The sequence below is a fragment of the Myotis davidii genome, unplaced genomic scaffold, assembly GCF_000327345.1.
Source record: "Myotis davidii unplaced genomic scaffold, ASM32734v1 scaffold438, whole genome shotgun sequence".
Taxonomy (NCBI): Eukaryota; Metazoa; Chordata; class Mammalia; order Chiroptera; family Vespertilionidae; genus Myotis; species Myotis davidii.
Genome location: NW_006290031.1, coordinates 5,789,960 through 5,805,350, shown reverse-complemented (window position 1 = coordinate 5,805,350; position 15,391 = coordinate 5,789,960). Strand labels below are relative to the sequence as shown.

General features: G+C 36.0%; 1 protein-coding gene across 1 annotated transcript in view; it reads left to right on the top strand.

The window, feature by feature from the left end:
• The window catches only part of SPATA5 (spermatogenesis associated 5), a 255,913-nt gene that overhangs the window by 46,558 nt on the left and 193,964 nt on the right, over positions 1–15,391 (top strand). Inside the window, exon 11 of the mRNA XM_006762881.2 lies at positions 14,460–14,669. Coding sequence (XP_006762944.1) covers positions 14,460–14,669 — 210 coding nt within the window. The remainder of the gene's footprint in view (positions 1–14,459; positions 14,670–15,391) is intronic.

Below are 15,391 nucleotides of genomic sequence, written 5' to 3'. Positions count from 1 at the left end.
ATGCTCCAGCTCTTAGGCCTCCGCTGCTGAAAGTAGGTATCTGGTTTGTTTGCTTTCTATAATCGAAACATTGTATCAACTCCAGCTCTGAGATCCCAGCTCGCTGAAAGCAGGTTTCTGGTTTTTTTTTTAGCTTCTATATTTGTTAAAATGTTTCAAACTGCAGGCTCAGAGGCCGGCAAGGCAGGCGGGGAACATTGGAGTCCTCCGTCACTGAAGCAAGCAAGCCTCATGTTCGCTTCCAGCTGCCTGGCTGCCGGCCTCCATCTTGGCTGGCAGTTAATTTGCATATTGCCCTGATTAGCCAATGGGAAGGGTAGCGGTTGTATGCTAATTACCATGTTTCTCTTTTATTAGATAGGATAAGTTTGGGAAATGCTGGTGTAAATATAATCAACTGTATTTCTTTGCTGCAGGATTTCTCAGTTTTTTGATATAGAGACTAAAGTGTCAAGAGAGCGGTTATGGAAACTTATTTGACCATGGACTATGTGGAGCAGGGACTTGTGCATTTTGCAGTGTGGTAGATTGCTAAAAATGACCACAAATTCTTCCCATCACTGTGTGCTTGCCCTTTGTACTGTAACTTTGTAGTTCCTGTCATAAAAGAGATAGAGTTAAGTTTTTCCCTTTTGAATTTGTGCTAGGCCATGTAACTTGCTTTGGCCAATAGGATATTAACAGTCATGATGCAAGCAAGCTTGAAAGCGCTTGGGTCTTGCCAGCTCTTGCTGCTCTTTGAGACCCTGCATTAGCCATGTGAAGAAGCCTGTACTCCTTTCCTGGGGGGTGAGAGAACATGTGGAGCAGAGATAAGCCCTACTACCTGAGATCCTCTTAGTCCAGCCATCCACCCAGTTGTCAGACATGTTGCCACATTAGACTATCCCACCCCAATCGAACTTTGCTCAGACCAGAACCCCAGTAAACCCTCAGAATTGTCAGAAATAATGTCTGTTATTTTAGCCACTAAAAGCTAAGTGATACACTTGTTAACTTAAAGAACACAATTATTTTGTAAACAGCACCCAAGAGATAGGAACATCCCCTGGGCCTACCTGCTATTTTAGGCTACTTAAGGTGGTTTTGAATTCTTTTTGAAACATTTTTAAATTTACTTAACTGAACTTACAGCCTACCTTTGGGGTTTTTCCAAAAGCTCTGTAGGAGAACATGCTAATTTAGTAAGAATAATTTGACAAATAGGGTTATGAAATAGTGAATGGTTAATGTTGGGTTAGTAGAAACTTTTCATTTCTTTGGAATTTATGGTCTAAAGTTTGAGCACATTGGTATGAATACTTTTATTTGCAGTATTTATCTTAATTTTATTGGCTACTGTTGTATAGTATAATGGGTCAGGTAGATGCCTAACCATAAAATGCCATATGTGAAAATTTCAGATGATAGGGTTATAAATCAACTACACCATCCAAAAACACTTTAGTTTTTTTAAAAATTTAGGAACTAGGGAAACATACAGTGAGGTTTTAAACTTCAAACTGCTGCCAATGGAGAATGTGTTTAAACAGTGGCTGTCAGCTCTTGGACCTGCTGACCTGATTTATTCATCACAGGAACTGGTACTATAACTGCACTTTTAATTGCGCTAATGAAAGATTTTTTCCTTTATTTTCTTTTGATACAGTATTTACAATCCATGGACTGGTGCCATTTTCCATTTGGCACTTTATGGTTTGGCATGGGGCCATGGTGTCCTGTGATGTTACTCATGGGCTCCGTCGTAGTTACCCCTGGTCAAAGGACTTTCTTATATTGCTTTTTATGCTCACTTCAGATTGTAAAAAATTTCCTGAGAAGTCAACATTTCTATAATTGGATTCCTAAACTTCACCCTTCTGATTTCTGGCTACTACATCTACAAAAATATCTCCAAATTATTTCTGCAGAACGTTTAATGCTTATTTTGCTATAGAAAACCTGCTTCAAGTAGCTATTTAATTGTGAACACTTAATAGTAAATTGAGCATTCAACATCTTTTGAGAAAAGATTTTAGTGTGTGAAATTAAAACCTAGAAATCACACTTGCCTATTTATATTTAAGTTTGAAAGAAATGTCTTAAGATGGGAATATTGCCAGTTATAATATAATACATTATTAATTTTAGGAGACCGTAAGTGTTAGCCACTTACTTAAATTAATGTTTCCCTTTTTTTTTGGACATTCTGAAATGGTGATTATACCACTTGGTGTATTAAAAGTCAAATGCATTTTACAATTAATTGGTGATTAAAGTCAAATGTATTTCTTTACCACAAGAATTCCTAGAATCTTTGAATATTCTAATATATAAAGTGAAAACTCAATTTTTCACTCAGAGATAACAACTGTTAATATTTTGTAATAGTTCCTATAGATTTTTTTCTGTGTATACAGATGTTTTAGTATAGTATATCCTTTTATATTCTGCCTTTTTCACTTAAAATTATATGGTAAACATTTTATTTTAAAATTTATTGGCTAATATCTTTTTAATGACCAAATAATAGACTTAGTTGGATAAACCGTAATTTGTTTTACCCTTCCATTCTCAAATATTTAGGTTGTTTTGTTTTTCTCTAAAATGGTTATAAACATGATTTGTGTCCAAATCTTTGCATTTATGATTCCTAGAAGTTGAATTACCAGACTAAAATATCTGCTTTTTAAAGCTAAGTTGTTTTTTTCAAAAAGATTGTTCTGATGTATAATCACGTGATAAAATTTTTAAATTACAAAGAGCTTAAAATCTTATTTTATTGTCACTTTAGTCCTTTTCCTTTTTACTATCTACTACAGTTTATTTTCTTGACTGAAAAGATCCTCTTTATTATTATGAGGAATGCCCTAGCAGGTTTGGCTCTAGATAGAGTGTCGACCTGTGAGCCGAAAGGTCCCGGGTTCGATTCCAGTCAAGGGCAAGTACCTCGCACCTCGGTTGCAGGCTCCTCCCGGTCCCTGGTCAGGGCCCGTGCAGGAGGCAACCAATTGATGTGTTTCTCTCACATCAATGTTTCTCTCTGTCTTTCCCTCTCTCTTCCACTCTCTCTAAAGCAAAACAAAACACAAAATACAAAGAAAACAAAATTATTTATTAGGAATAATACTGGATAATTTTAAGATGCGTAGAGAATTTAAAAAGAAAATGAAAAATACCTATAATATCTTCTCCTTCCTATAAAAATGTTTAATTTTTAGCAAAAGGGTGTAGCTTAATAATTTTTTAAATGGATTTTAAGTTTTATGAGAGCAGAGGTTCTTTATATTTTTATCCTTAGTACCTAGCATATGGCTAGCACATAAGAGATGTCCAATCAATATCCAATCAATATTGTTGAATGAATGAGTGAATATAATTTTTCATGAAAAAATGTATTAGATGGTCCATTTCAGATATATCTGAAAAAGTATGTCATCTTTTACACCAAAATACAATATACTCGGTTATCACCCACATTCTTTATATTTTTTATATTTTATAAAGCAGTTGATTTCTGTAGTGAATTTTAATCCTTACTGTTTATTCAATGAATATAACATTTTGGAATTATGATGCTTGTAATAGTGCTAAGCTGTCTACTCTGGAAGGATATAGAGTAGTCCTTTATACTTTCTGCAGAAACATGTTATTTCCTTAATCTATTAGAAATTTTCATTAAGGTAAAGAAAAACTATGCTTTCAATATGTGGTATTTTTACATTATTATTGTATTTACACCCTAGCAATTATTACTGATAAATAGCAATCTAACCAAATATATACCAATTAATTGTCATTAAGCTTAATTCATTTATGTATCTTAACCTCCCCTTCCCAATCCCCAGGCTTTCCCTATTTCATTTTATGTAGTTTTGATTTATCTCTTATTATTTGGAAATAATCCATCTTTATACTTGTGATGCTGTCTTTGGATTACAGTTTTCAGAATTTGGATACTGGTTCAGAATAAGCCAAAAGTCAAGAAAAAGATGGAGCTTTAATTTCATGTGAACCTACTTTTTTAAAGTGAACTGCAACCAGGACCTCAGGACTGACTTTATGGCCCCAAACCCCTTTGTAAACTTGGGTCCAGGTTAAACCCCCTAGTAGTCAGCAGTCACATTAAGTGTATACCACATGTCATTAGTTAAACTAACATTCCTTATTTACTCCCATTTTAGAAAGTAGCAAACTTGTTAATTATATGAATAATCAAAAGGCTTTCTGATTCACTAATTACATATTCAAAATTTACTGGTGTATTTTCATTTGGCACCTTTTCAGATGAGAGGAGATCATCAGAATGTGACAAGCCAGTTGAATTTCATAGGATGAGCTCATTAGCATTACTTTTCTGGTGCAGAGATTTGAGTTAAATAGTTTAATTGACCATAATTACTCTTCATGTACCCTCGGGATAATTAGAATTTGAGTTTCTGTATTTTAAAAACACTGTATTCTATATTTTCTTTATTTTTTACAGATTCAAAGGATTGGGGATTTCTGTTATGCTTTCCTAAACAACAGATTGCTTTTTTTGGAATAGATATTACAACCTGTGGAAATTCTATTAATTCCACATTGGTTCTTGGCAGGGCTTTTGAAATCGGTTTCTTTTGATTTGGGTTCTTGTTGTCTAGACAGAGAGTGTCTTCTATCACTCCCAAGATCCCAGTCTTCCCTGCCAACTTCTCTTGTACATTTTTATAGTTTTAAGTAATAACAATTGAACAGGAAAGCACATTTGGGAAAGTAGCTTACTTGTAACCAGGAAATACTCTGTGCCAAAATCAAGATTGTAGTTTTAGCCTTATTACATATTTTAGAAGTTTAACTCTTTTGTTCCACTTTTCTTTTTATACCTTACTTTTCTCAGACTTCTTTTATAGGAGCAGAAATGAAGAGAGACAAAAGTTGGAAGAATCACCATTTTCCATTCTCAGCTCTGATCCTGGTTAACTTATGTGAAATCAAACACTTTCTTTTAAATATAAACGGCAAACTCTTAATTTGTGTTTTTTTATGGGTGTCTTTTGAATTTATAAGGAAATTTTTAATAATGCTGCACTTGTGTAGTTGATCAGAACTCAATAAAACTTGATGAGTGTTTGCTAAAAACATATTTTCCTTTGGAGTAAAGGAGATTATTGGTAGGGTTAATGTGGTTCTTTGTGGCACTACACTTCTTCATATCCCCTTATACAGGAATGGAGAAATTAATTGCACACTCATCTGATCTCACCTGTTAGTCCTTATGTCCCAATACTTCTTAGAGTGATATTTCCAAAAGAAATTAAAGCCATCAGTATAACTACCTGTTGATCATCGCTAAGATGAAGTCTAACTTTTTAAAAGTTGGTATTCTTTTTTTTTTTTTAATATATTTTATTGATTTTTTTACAGAGAGGAAGGGAGAGAGATAGAGTTAGAAACATCGATGAGAGAGAAACATCGACCAGCTGCCTCCTGCACATCTCCTATTGGGGATGTGGCCGCAACCCAGGTACATGCCCCTGACCGGAATCGAACCTGGGACCTTTCAGTCCACAGGCCGACGCTCTATCCACTGAGCCAAACCGGTTTTGGCTAAAGTTGGTATTCTTAACCTGGCTCATGCCTCCTTCACTATCATCTTACATTAGTATTGTTAAACCATTCTGTTGGTGGCTGTGGCACCAAGTCAGACCAGACCTGGGTTCAGCAACCTCGGTTCTTAAGTTCTGGCTAGGAAAGGATTCAGAGCCAAGATTCAAACTATAAGAGAACTTCCTATATAATAAAGAGGTAATATGCTAATTAGACCAAACAGCAGAGCGACCGTCTGGATGACCTTCCAGATGAAGCTGGGCTGTGAGGGCTAAGCCCCTTGCACGAATTTCGTGCATCGGACCTCTAGTAGTAAAATAAAGATGTTGCACTGTCCACCTTGGCATGGTAAGAATGTACATTACCGGATGCCAATTTGAGGGACTAGAGATAACCCAGAGGTCAGCTGGGACCTGCCCTTCCATGTTGGACGCTTGCTCTTCTGTCACCAGCCAGGCCTAGGGACCACACCTGAGTGCACAAATTTTTGTGCACTGGGCTTCTAGTTTATTTATAAAATCACAAAGGTAGAAGAAGTAATTTGTAGAAGAAATGGGCTTAGGAAGCAAGTTATAGAAGTAAAGAAAGGGCTCTTGGAGCTTGGGAGTGAGGAAGGTAAATGGTAATGTGCCTGGAGGAAGGGAGAGCACACTGGTCCTGAGGTCAGCCTTGGTGTAGCTTGTCTAGTTTTGCTACTTTTCTTGGCCTGGAGCTGAAATACAGCTGAGGCCTAGTTGTTATCTCTAGAGAGGCAGGTTAGGGGGTCCAAACTGAATGACCAGCCATATACTAGGGGAGGAAGGTCACCTTGGTGATGAGGTCCCACTCAACAATTGTCTTTTGCTAGGCATCCAGGGCTTCTCACCCTGGTGACCTTCTGTACCTAGCCCATTGCCCCAGGTAAACTTACCTGGTCAAACTGGTACAGCATAGCCCAAGGCCTCAGGCATACAAAAATACTCTTAATCAGGTGTAATATTTAAAAGGCCCAGAGATTATCTCCAAGATGCCTGACAAGGGCCACTCCTAAAGACTGGCCTTTTTTTTGGAATGGGCAGGGTTTGAGCAACTCAGGCATTCTGAATCAAACCTTTCTTGAACACTATCACCTTACTAAACTCCATACTATTTGGATTTTATTAGTTTTCCCCTAATAACCTTTGTCTAATTAAGGATCCCATCTAGGCCATCACATTACATTTAGCTATCTGTCTCCTTAGAATTCTCTGGGCTGTGACAGTGTTTCTTACTCTTACTAGTTTTTTAATGGCCTTGACAATTTTGAGGTTTGCTGGTCAGGTCTTTTGTAGAATGTCCCTTAATTTGACTTTGGCTGTTTTTAATATGGTTAGTCTGGAATTATGGGGTTTGGGGAAGAAGACCACAGAGGTGGAATCCATTCCCATGAGAGCTTAACAAGGGTATAATATTAAATTTGAACCTTTAATTGTCTAATTTAAAAAATTTCCAGCCCCTCATGAGTACTTAACTAGAATTTAGGCTGATGTGTGGCCTACATGCAAAATTTGTTCTCAGTGGCTCTTAATCATGTTTAATCTACAACATTCCTCTTTTCTCTGGTGTCAATATCTCTAATGTCCACAACTTTAAATTTATCTAGAGATAGTAGGGCAAGGCAGTCAGGATGTAGAACAGTAACTCATGAAGTGATGGATCAGGGAAGCTAAAACAGGTCCCTTTTACTAGATGAGAATTTGGAATAAAACGTGGTCAGGTCCCCAAGTATGATTGCTATCATTTTCATATGCATCTCTTTCTTCCCCAAGATGAACTAAAGGTAAGTATTAGGGGCTCCAAATGGTTCAACCTCATTCATTCTCTTCAGTTGGCCTTACTCCCACTCAGTGTTCATGTCCTTGCAAATGTCAGATTGTCTAGAAAGCTTTATTCTTCAAGCATGTTGTATGCTCTTGTAGTGTCCTGTATTTTTTTCTAGTTTTAAAATTAAGTAATTACGAATATATTTGTTTAATGTCTGCCTCTCCTTCCAGACTGTAAGCTCCACGATGTAGAGACCATGTCAGTCTTGTGCATTCTTCATCCCTCACTCTGTATATATCTGAGTGAATAAGTGAATAAATGAGTAGATGAATGGATATTTGATATTAAAACCTCTATCAACTACAGCTGTAGGAGTCGGATCTCTTGTTGATACCTGTAATACCTGAAGCCCCATACTTATCAGAAGTTATATAAAAGATAAAAGTTAGCCCTGGCTGATTTGGCTCAGTGGATAGAGTGTGGGCCTGTGGACTATAAGGGTCCCAGGTTCGATGCCAGTCAAGGGCATATGCCTGGGTTGTGGGCTCAATCCCCAGTAGGGGACGTGCAGGAGGCAACCAATCAATGATTCTCATCATTGGTGTTTCTATCTTCCCCCTCTCTTCTGAAATCAATAAAAAAATATTTTTTTGAAAAAAGATAAAAGTTACACAACTTTTACCCCAGGATAGATAATTTTTGCTCAACTATCTACCACGTAGGCTTGTGCAGTTCTTGAGACTTTCTTGACCTTTCTCGTTGAATATGCTTATGATAAATGTCTAATTTCTCTAGGCAACTTCTTCCTCCACAATTTTCTTTTAGCATCATCTTTCGGGCCTGATTCTCAAGCTGAAAATCCTAGCTATTACATGTAGCACCTTTAGCATCAGGGACAAGTTTAATTATGGTATAAGGAAAAATCTTTTGTTCTTTTTCTAAATATTCACCATTATGAATGCTGTAAGGACTGTTTTCTGACATCTCCTTTATTCTTTGTCAGGGCGTTCTTATACCTCTGCCTTAAAGCCAAAACTTCAGTGACAATCCTCTTTCCCCAGCATGTTGGCTCTCTGGCCAGTGTTAGTTATTCGCCCCATGTGGGAACTTCCTTTCTGGTCTGTATCTCAAGATACAGAGTGAGAACTACTTAAGAATTTACTTACATGAATTGCTCAGCTTTCTGACAGAGAGAGGGGCCTCTTCTCTTTGCCTCCTATTTAACAAAAACTTGGAGCATTTCTAGGGCCAGTCTTGGCAGGAGAGGGTTTTTCTTTCTGTATATGCAAATATTTATTGTCAACCAACCATCAGAGGAAATAGAGGAAAGCGTTTGAATTTACACTCCAGTTATTTGGACATATCTGGGCTAGAAAATGTCATGCAAGGCATGTGTATGTCTGTATGCTTTCACATGTTGGTGACACTTTACACTAGTTCTGAGACTGCTGCTATGTTGCTAACTCTCCTAGTTTTGTCATCTCATGGCCTACCAGGCTGTTCCCCTGTCATTTCTACCCTTCTGCTGCTTTCTTTTGAAGATGATACAGAGAAGTATACGTTTGGCCATTAATTTATCCCTTTACCAAACCTTGAGCATCTGTAATGTATGAGGCATTATGTCCTGGTGGTACATACTTTTATAACAAAGGGCCTTTTCATTTGATTATCATTCACACCACAAATTTCCAAAAAGAAATAATCAGAACAAAATTTATTTAAAATTTTTTACTATTTAAAACGATTTTTCTGGGCTTTTTATATGATTTATTTCTGTTTGGGGGCATTTGGTCATGTATTACCTATGGGTGATTTAAAATTCACTTGAGGAATGTGTTGCTTCTTTAGCACTTGGGAGTGGGGGCCAATCAGTAGAAATCCCTGTTTCTTTCCTCTGTTCTTGTATTCTTCATTTCCTTTATCCACATTACTTTACCTTTTCCCAGTTCTGCTGTGCCTTAGTAAGAATGGTAGAGGTTACTAAGCAGTTTCTTAAATAATCAATGCATTTTCTGCTGATCACAGCTGCATTTCATAAATTAGAAAAAATATATTTTAATGAGATACAAAGAATTTTTAGGTGAAGCTTTATCATTTTCATGATGTGAGTTTTAATTTCTTTTTTCAAAGAAAAACTGCTGTTTTTCTTTTTTTTTTCGTTCTTGTTTAAAGTTTCCATTTTTTTTTTTATCAGATTTTTTTTCCTGTACTTCATCATCTGGCAAAAGTAGTTTTTTAAAAGCTCATTTTGGAAATGTTTAACCATTTTAAGGCTGAATTAACCATTTTAAGTTTGTGATCTAAGGAAAGCTTATTTAGATAATAATATATGTGTAGATAAGGTTTGACTTCATACATAGCCAGCTCTCTGGGAACAGCTCATAGTAAGTTTGATGGTAATATATAGTGATATTTTAGAAATTAAGTTCAGATTATAATATAATCATTAAACTGATTATGAAATATTTGTCTTTAAGTTGGTCATGTTTTCCCTGTTCCTTGAGGTATGTGCCTTTTTTTACTTGAGTAATTCATCTTTTTTATCTTAATGTTTTCCCTTATAAATTAGGAATTAATAGGAACATGTGGCTCTCATAGTTTTTTTAATGTTTTATTGAGGTGCTTAATATGATTTATTAAAGAATAAGGTCACCCAGATCAGTGGCAATTTGCAATTAGTGGGGAAGTTTTGGTGTACAGTTTTTTACATTGTTTCTCATCCACTTTTTTAGCTCCTTGTGCTCTTACCTGTGACATTGTTATGCAAAATGGAAGGGAAACAGGCAAAGGGGAAAAGCTGAGTCCAGAGAGAAAGGACAAGGACAAAATAGCACACTCAGCCCCTCCCACCCTCTGTGCAGGGTACTGCTCCATGTTTTTACTTGCCTCATGTCCCACCCTTGACTTTTCAGACTCCTCATATAGTTGGGGTTTGAATTTTGAATAAAGTTTTTATTTTTAATCAATTGGGGATTGGCAGTGTAGATGGTTTGGGACCCTATAGTAGAACTGGAGCTTTGACTTGATTTTTTAAGAATTCTCCAAAGAATACATTTTTAAAGCATAGGGGAATACTTGTCTTTTTACTATATAAAGCTAAAGGCTTTCACTTATTTTCAGTTAGATCTAAGAACACATTTGAACATTGCTGCTCCCTAATTTTGCTTTATGGAAATCTTTTGCTTGTTTTTCCTTTTGGATCTTGGAGGTTAGATTTTCTCAACTTACTTTTTTTCTGTATTATGTAGTATCTTTAGAAATTCTGTATGTTTACGATTTCAAAACAAAATCAATGTACTTTAAACATTTGAATTGTTAAAAAGCTATTGTATGGCCCAGCAGAGAATTTGGAACAGGTGCCAACATACTTGCTTCTGCCTGGCTTCTTGTCTTATGTTAGAACTTGTTAGCATGAATGAACAAAATGAAAAGTTGCAATATTTTTGATAAAAATAACACTTTAAAAAGAATTTTTGTTCCTGGCAGTGTAAAACTTGGCACCTAGCAAATAAGAGGACTCACAGATATATAAAGACACTGTCAGCCCCTCTGGAACTACTGAATTCCTCCTTCATAGTAATTCTCCCAATGTCTGCAATCCAGTTCATTAATTTTTATTTTGTCCTCTTGGAACTTGTCCATAAAAGTTTTTTTTTTTCCTTTCTTTTTTAACCTGATCATCAGGTCTTTTGGCTGCTCTGGTTGTGTAGTTTGAGTTTAGGGGTTTTTTTTGTGTATTGTTGGATTCTTGTCCAGAAAGTACTATAAGATGTTGGGAGTGGGGGTCGTTTTCCTTGGGAAATTTATCTCACTGCTCTGTCTCTGCTTGTTTGACAGCTGTTCCTTCACTTCTAACTTTATTACTAATTCAAAGAGTTATAAAGCCATGTGTGAGCAGCTGTTCACTGTTTCATTAGGACAAAATAGAAAGGACCCAACTATTATCAGGAGTGATTTAGGTTAGGTTGTAGAAATAATTTGCTGGCAGTTATGATATAGTAACTTAGTAAAAAAAGAGAGTTGTAGAATTTTTTTAAAAGAGCATAAAATAGTATTTGTTGAAAGATGAGAGAAGTTGAAAGATGAAATACTGACTAAAGATGGGATAGTGAACCAACTAGTTTTGAATTCCTGTTCTAGTTCTAGGATTTTATGATTTCATGCTGGAGTTTATTCTCTTACAGACTAACTTTTCCCATGACTTTCTGTGTTTAAGACTCTTTGTGCAATTTTAAGCTTTTTAAGCTGATTTGTATTTATTTTTGAGTTGATATTTTAGCTATAGAAAAACTTCATTTATTTAGCACCCAGGTGCTGAATTAAAATTTAAAACTTGTTTGCTTTTAGTTAAAGAAATGTAATAATCAGACAAAGGGAAAAAGAATAGAAAAATTTGGTAATTAAATATTGCTCATGGAACTACAAAGGAGATGGCTTAGTCCTTATCTTTTGTCACTAGTCCTTCAGAATATAATTATTATAATCATGTTTCAGACCTTTAATAATACCTAGCATGTGTTAAATAGGTACTGTGTGCCTGGCTAAAAGTGCAGCTAATTTAATAGATAGTGTACTGTTTAATTCTCATAATAATCCTGGGAATTGTATGAATATGAAAAATGTATGAATATAAAATTGTGAATACATCATGATGTCATTGAAAACACATACACCCATGCGTTCGCGCACATGTATCTGAAAGGTTGTAAGTATTAACAATGGTTACTTTTAGGTGGTAGGAAAACAGATAATTCTTCTATTGTCCTTTATAATTTCTTATATGCTGTATTATTATATATCAATTATCTTTATAATCATATGAGATGGGAATTACTACTATTATTTTCACATTCTGACACGTTGGCCATGTCTTACATATGTGCAACAATTTCCAAATCGCTATCCTCACCATCTCACATATTTAGGAACTGTAAAACCATTTTAAATACTTTTTAGAAGTTTTTGTATTAATTTGTGGAAAGATATTTTATGTTTTTAGACAAAGTCTGTGTCTTTTAGGCTACTTTTCATATTTCTCTCTAGATTACAAAATTTTGAGACTATTATCCTTGTGCCTTTACTGTTCCTAAGACAAGCCCAGCACATAGAAGATATTTTTCTTAAAGTTTATTTAATTTATTTTACTCGTAAATTCCACCTGCAGTGCAATAATTGAAAACAAATTCCTTAATTTCCAAACATTTTTTTGTTTTTGTCTTTTAATGTAACTCTATTATACACTTGCCCAAAGTCTGAGTCCTGGTTGTTACCCTTGATTCCATATGCTTTTTCACTACCTCTCCAAATCTAATTAATTGTTGAAATGGATGAAGTGTTCGGGATAATAAACTGGCATTGTGTATGAAGAGACCTTAAAAATGCCCATGCCCTTTAATCCAATAATTCTTACTTTATGAAATAAATGCCAGGAAAGCAATTTAGAAAAAAAATTATATAATCTCAGGATTATGGTTGGTAATACAGCGTTCTCCTGGTTCTGTGGACAAAAAACCATAACATGCAAATTCATTTGGGAAAAGTAATCTTTTTGTGATATTAACAAAAAACCCCACAAAAAAACAACAACCTTCTGTTTTCTTAGATTTGTAGATTGTTTTCTGACTTTCCTTCTTCTTCATTTCCTCTTGCCTCTTAAATGCAGGTGGTGCCCAATACCCACATCTCTCTTCTCATGGTTGGCAATTTTAATGGATCTCATGGATTCTTTTGTTTGTATGTAGAGATTTCTGAAATCTGACATTCTAGGCCAATCCTCTTTACAGTGCTCCATTTGTGATGCTTACATTCAAAATATTCAGTTTTCATCTTTTGAATATCATTTAACTGTGAAAAAAATCTATCTTGTTTATTTTTCCTCCTGAAGATCATTTTTCTGTGGTCCATATTCTATCAACCTGTCTTGACATCTTTTCTTTTCAATTCTCCCTCTTTCTTATTCCACCCTCAGAACCCTCCACCGTAGACCTGCATTGTCTTTCTGGTGTATCTTCATTATCTACAGGTGGTCACCTTAGTTTAAGCTGCTTTTTTTTGTTTTTAAGGATGTTTGTGGTTGGTCTGTAATTAGTCTCCTGCACACTGTATCCTCAAATGACTTTTGTCAGAGAATCTTCCTGATGCACAGATCAGACCACATCACTTTGTAGATTAAAACCTTCTAAGACTTCTTATGTGAATAAAGAGATTCTTAAACTCCTTCATCTAGTCTTCAGGCTCCTCTACTACTATATGGCCTCAATTTAACTTTTCTAATTTTACTTCCCACCCTCAAATTTTTTTTCTCTTATCCTTGTCATACTTTCTTCTGAGTCTTTCATAATATTTTTCACATTTCTAGATCTCATCTAGGCTTCAAGAGTTGAATTTCAGATTTGCCTGCTAACTGGAAGGAATCTTTCCTTCCTGGGAACTCTCAAAGGCCTTTTCTGTTTCTTTGCTATTGTGCTTAGGATCCTTTCCATTGTACTATGGCTATTTCTGGGCATGTTACTGGTAGTTGTTAAGTTCTTTAAAGTTATTCATGTTTTATTTTTCTATTTCCTAATTAGTTCTTAATGTATATTAAGTAAATAATATGTAAGGAGCTCTCTTGTTTGGGAGGGCATTTCATATTTGAGGAAAAGGAACAAAAATTTAAGGATATTTCATCAGTATGCCAGACAGAAAAGATTATATATTCCATAAGTAGCTACAGAAATATATTTTCAAGTATTTGCTGAAAAAGAAAGAAAATAAATTAGGTGTATAGATAAGACTTTGGGTCACTAATACAAAGCATTTGCAAACAGATGAAACCTAATTTTAAAAGCCATCTAGAATAGAAGATAGACAGCAGTGTGTTCAATCATTTAAGCAGTTATTTATATAAGATTCGCAAGCAGAAACATTTTGTTTTTCTGTAGTATTTCTATAATATGCAGATTACATTTTATGTACTTTTAATTAATCTTGATATTGTTGGAATTTCTTTTAGGATCCTCCTGATTTTTAAATGGTCTGTTCCTTCTCTTGTACTTCTTTTGTTGATCTTTTTTTTTTCAGTTCTCTGTTCTGGAAAACTTATGTTTAGAACATGTTCTGTTTTGCAGGTATCCTGGTCAGATATAGGAGGACTGGAAAATATCAAATTGAAATTGAAACAGGCTGTGGAATGGCCCTTGAAACATCCGGAGTCTTTCACCCGAATGGGTATTCAGCCACCTAAAGGAGTTCTTCTGTATGGGCCACCTGGTTGCTCTAAAACGATGATTGCAAAGGCTTTGGCCAATGAAAGTGGACTGAATTTTCTAGCAATAAAGGTATGACATTAAGTTTTTAAATTGCTAATTTCTATTCTAGTCCCTTTAGAACCCATCCTCTCATTCCTGCCCTTCAGAGAACATGAGAAGGCAACTTAAGGAGTAGCTGGTTTGAGTTTGATAGCAATGTAGTATAGGGAGATGAGAGATAAGTAAATTAGTTTCATCAGCAAATCAGGTGGACAGTAGAAGACTGCTTTATTTAGTTTCTTGATTCTCAGTATTTCTTACACTCATGTGTAATAGAAACCAGTTTTGTCTTTAGTTTTTACATTTTTAAATTATACTGATCACTTTTGCTCATCTAAGACTTAATTATAAATAAATAATAGGGGCTCGGTGAATGGAATTCGTGTACGGGTGTGGTCCCTAGGCCTGGCTGGTGATTGAAGCACGAGCAATCTGGTATAGAAGGGCATGTCCCAGCTGACCTCCGGGCCCTGGGCAATACCTGGATCCCCGGACCCCAGTGTGCCCCCTGTTTGCCTGAGTCATTGGGCCCCTGCCTGGCTCCCTTAGCACCTGGGAACTGCCCCCCACCGCTGGTCGCTGTCTGCAGGGCGATTGGTGGGGCTGTCGGGCCCCTGCTCACACCTGTCTTGGCCTGGCCCTCCCACTCACCTGCTCCACCATCCCACCATGGCCTGCTGCCAGTGCCCTGTCGCCGACACCTGCCGTGTTTTGTGCCGCCCCCTGGTGGTCATTGCATGTCATGGAGAGCA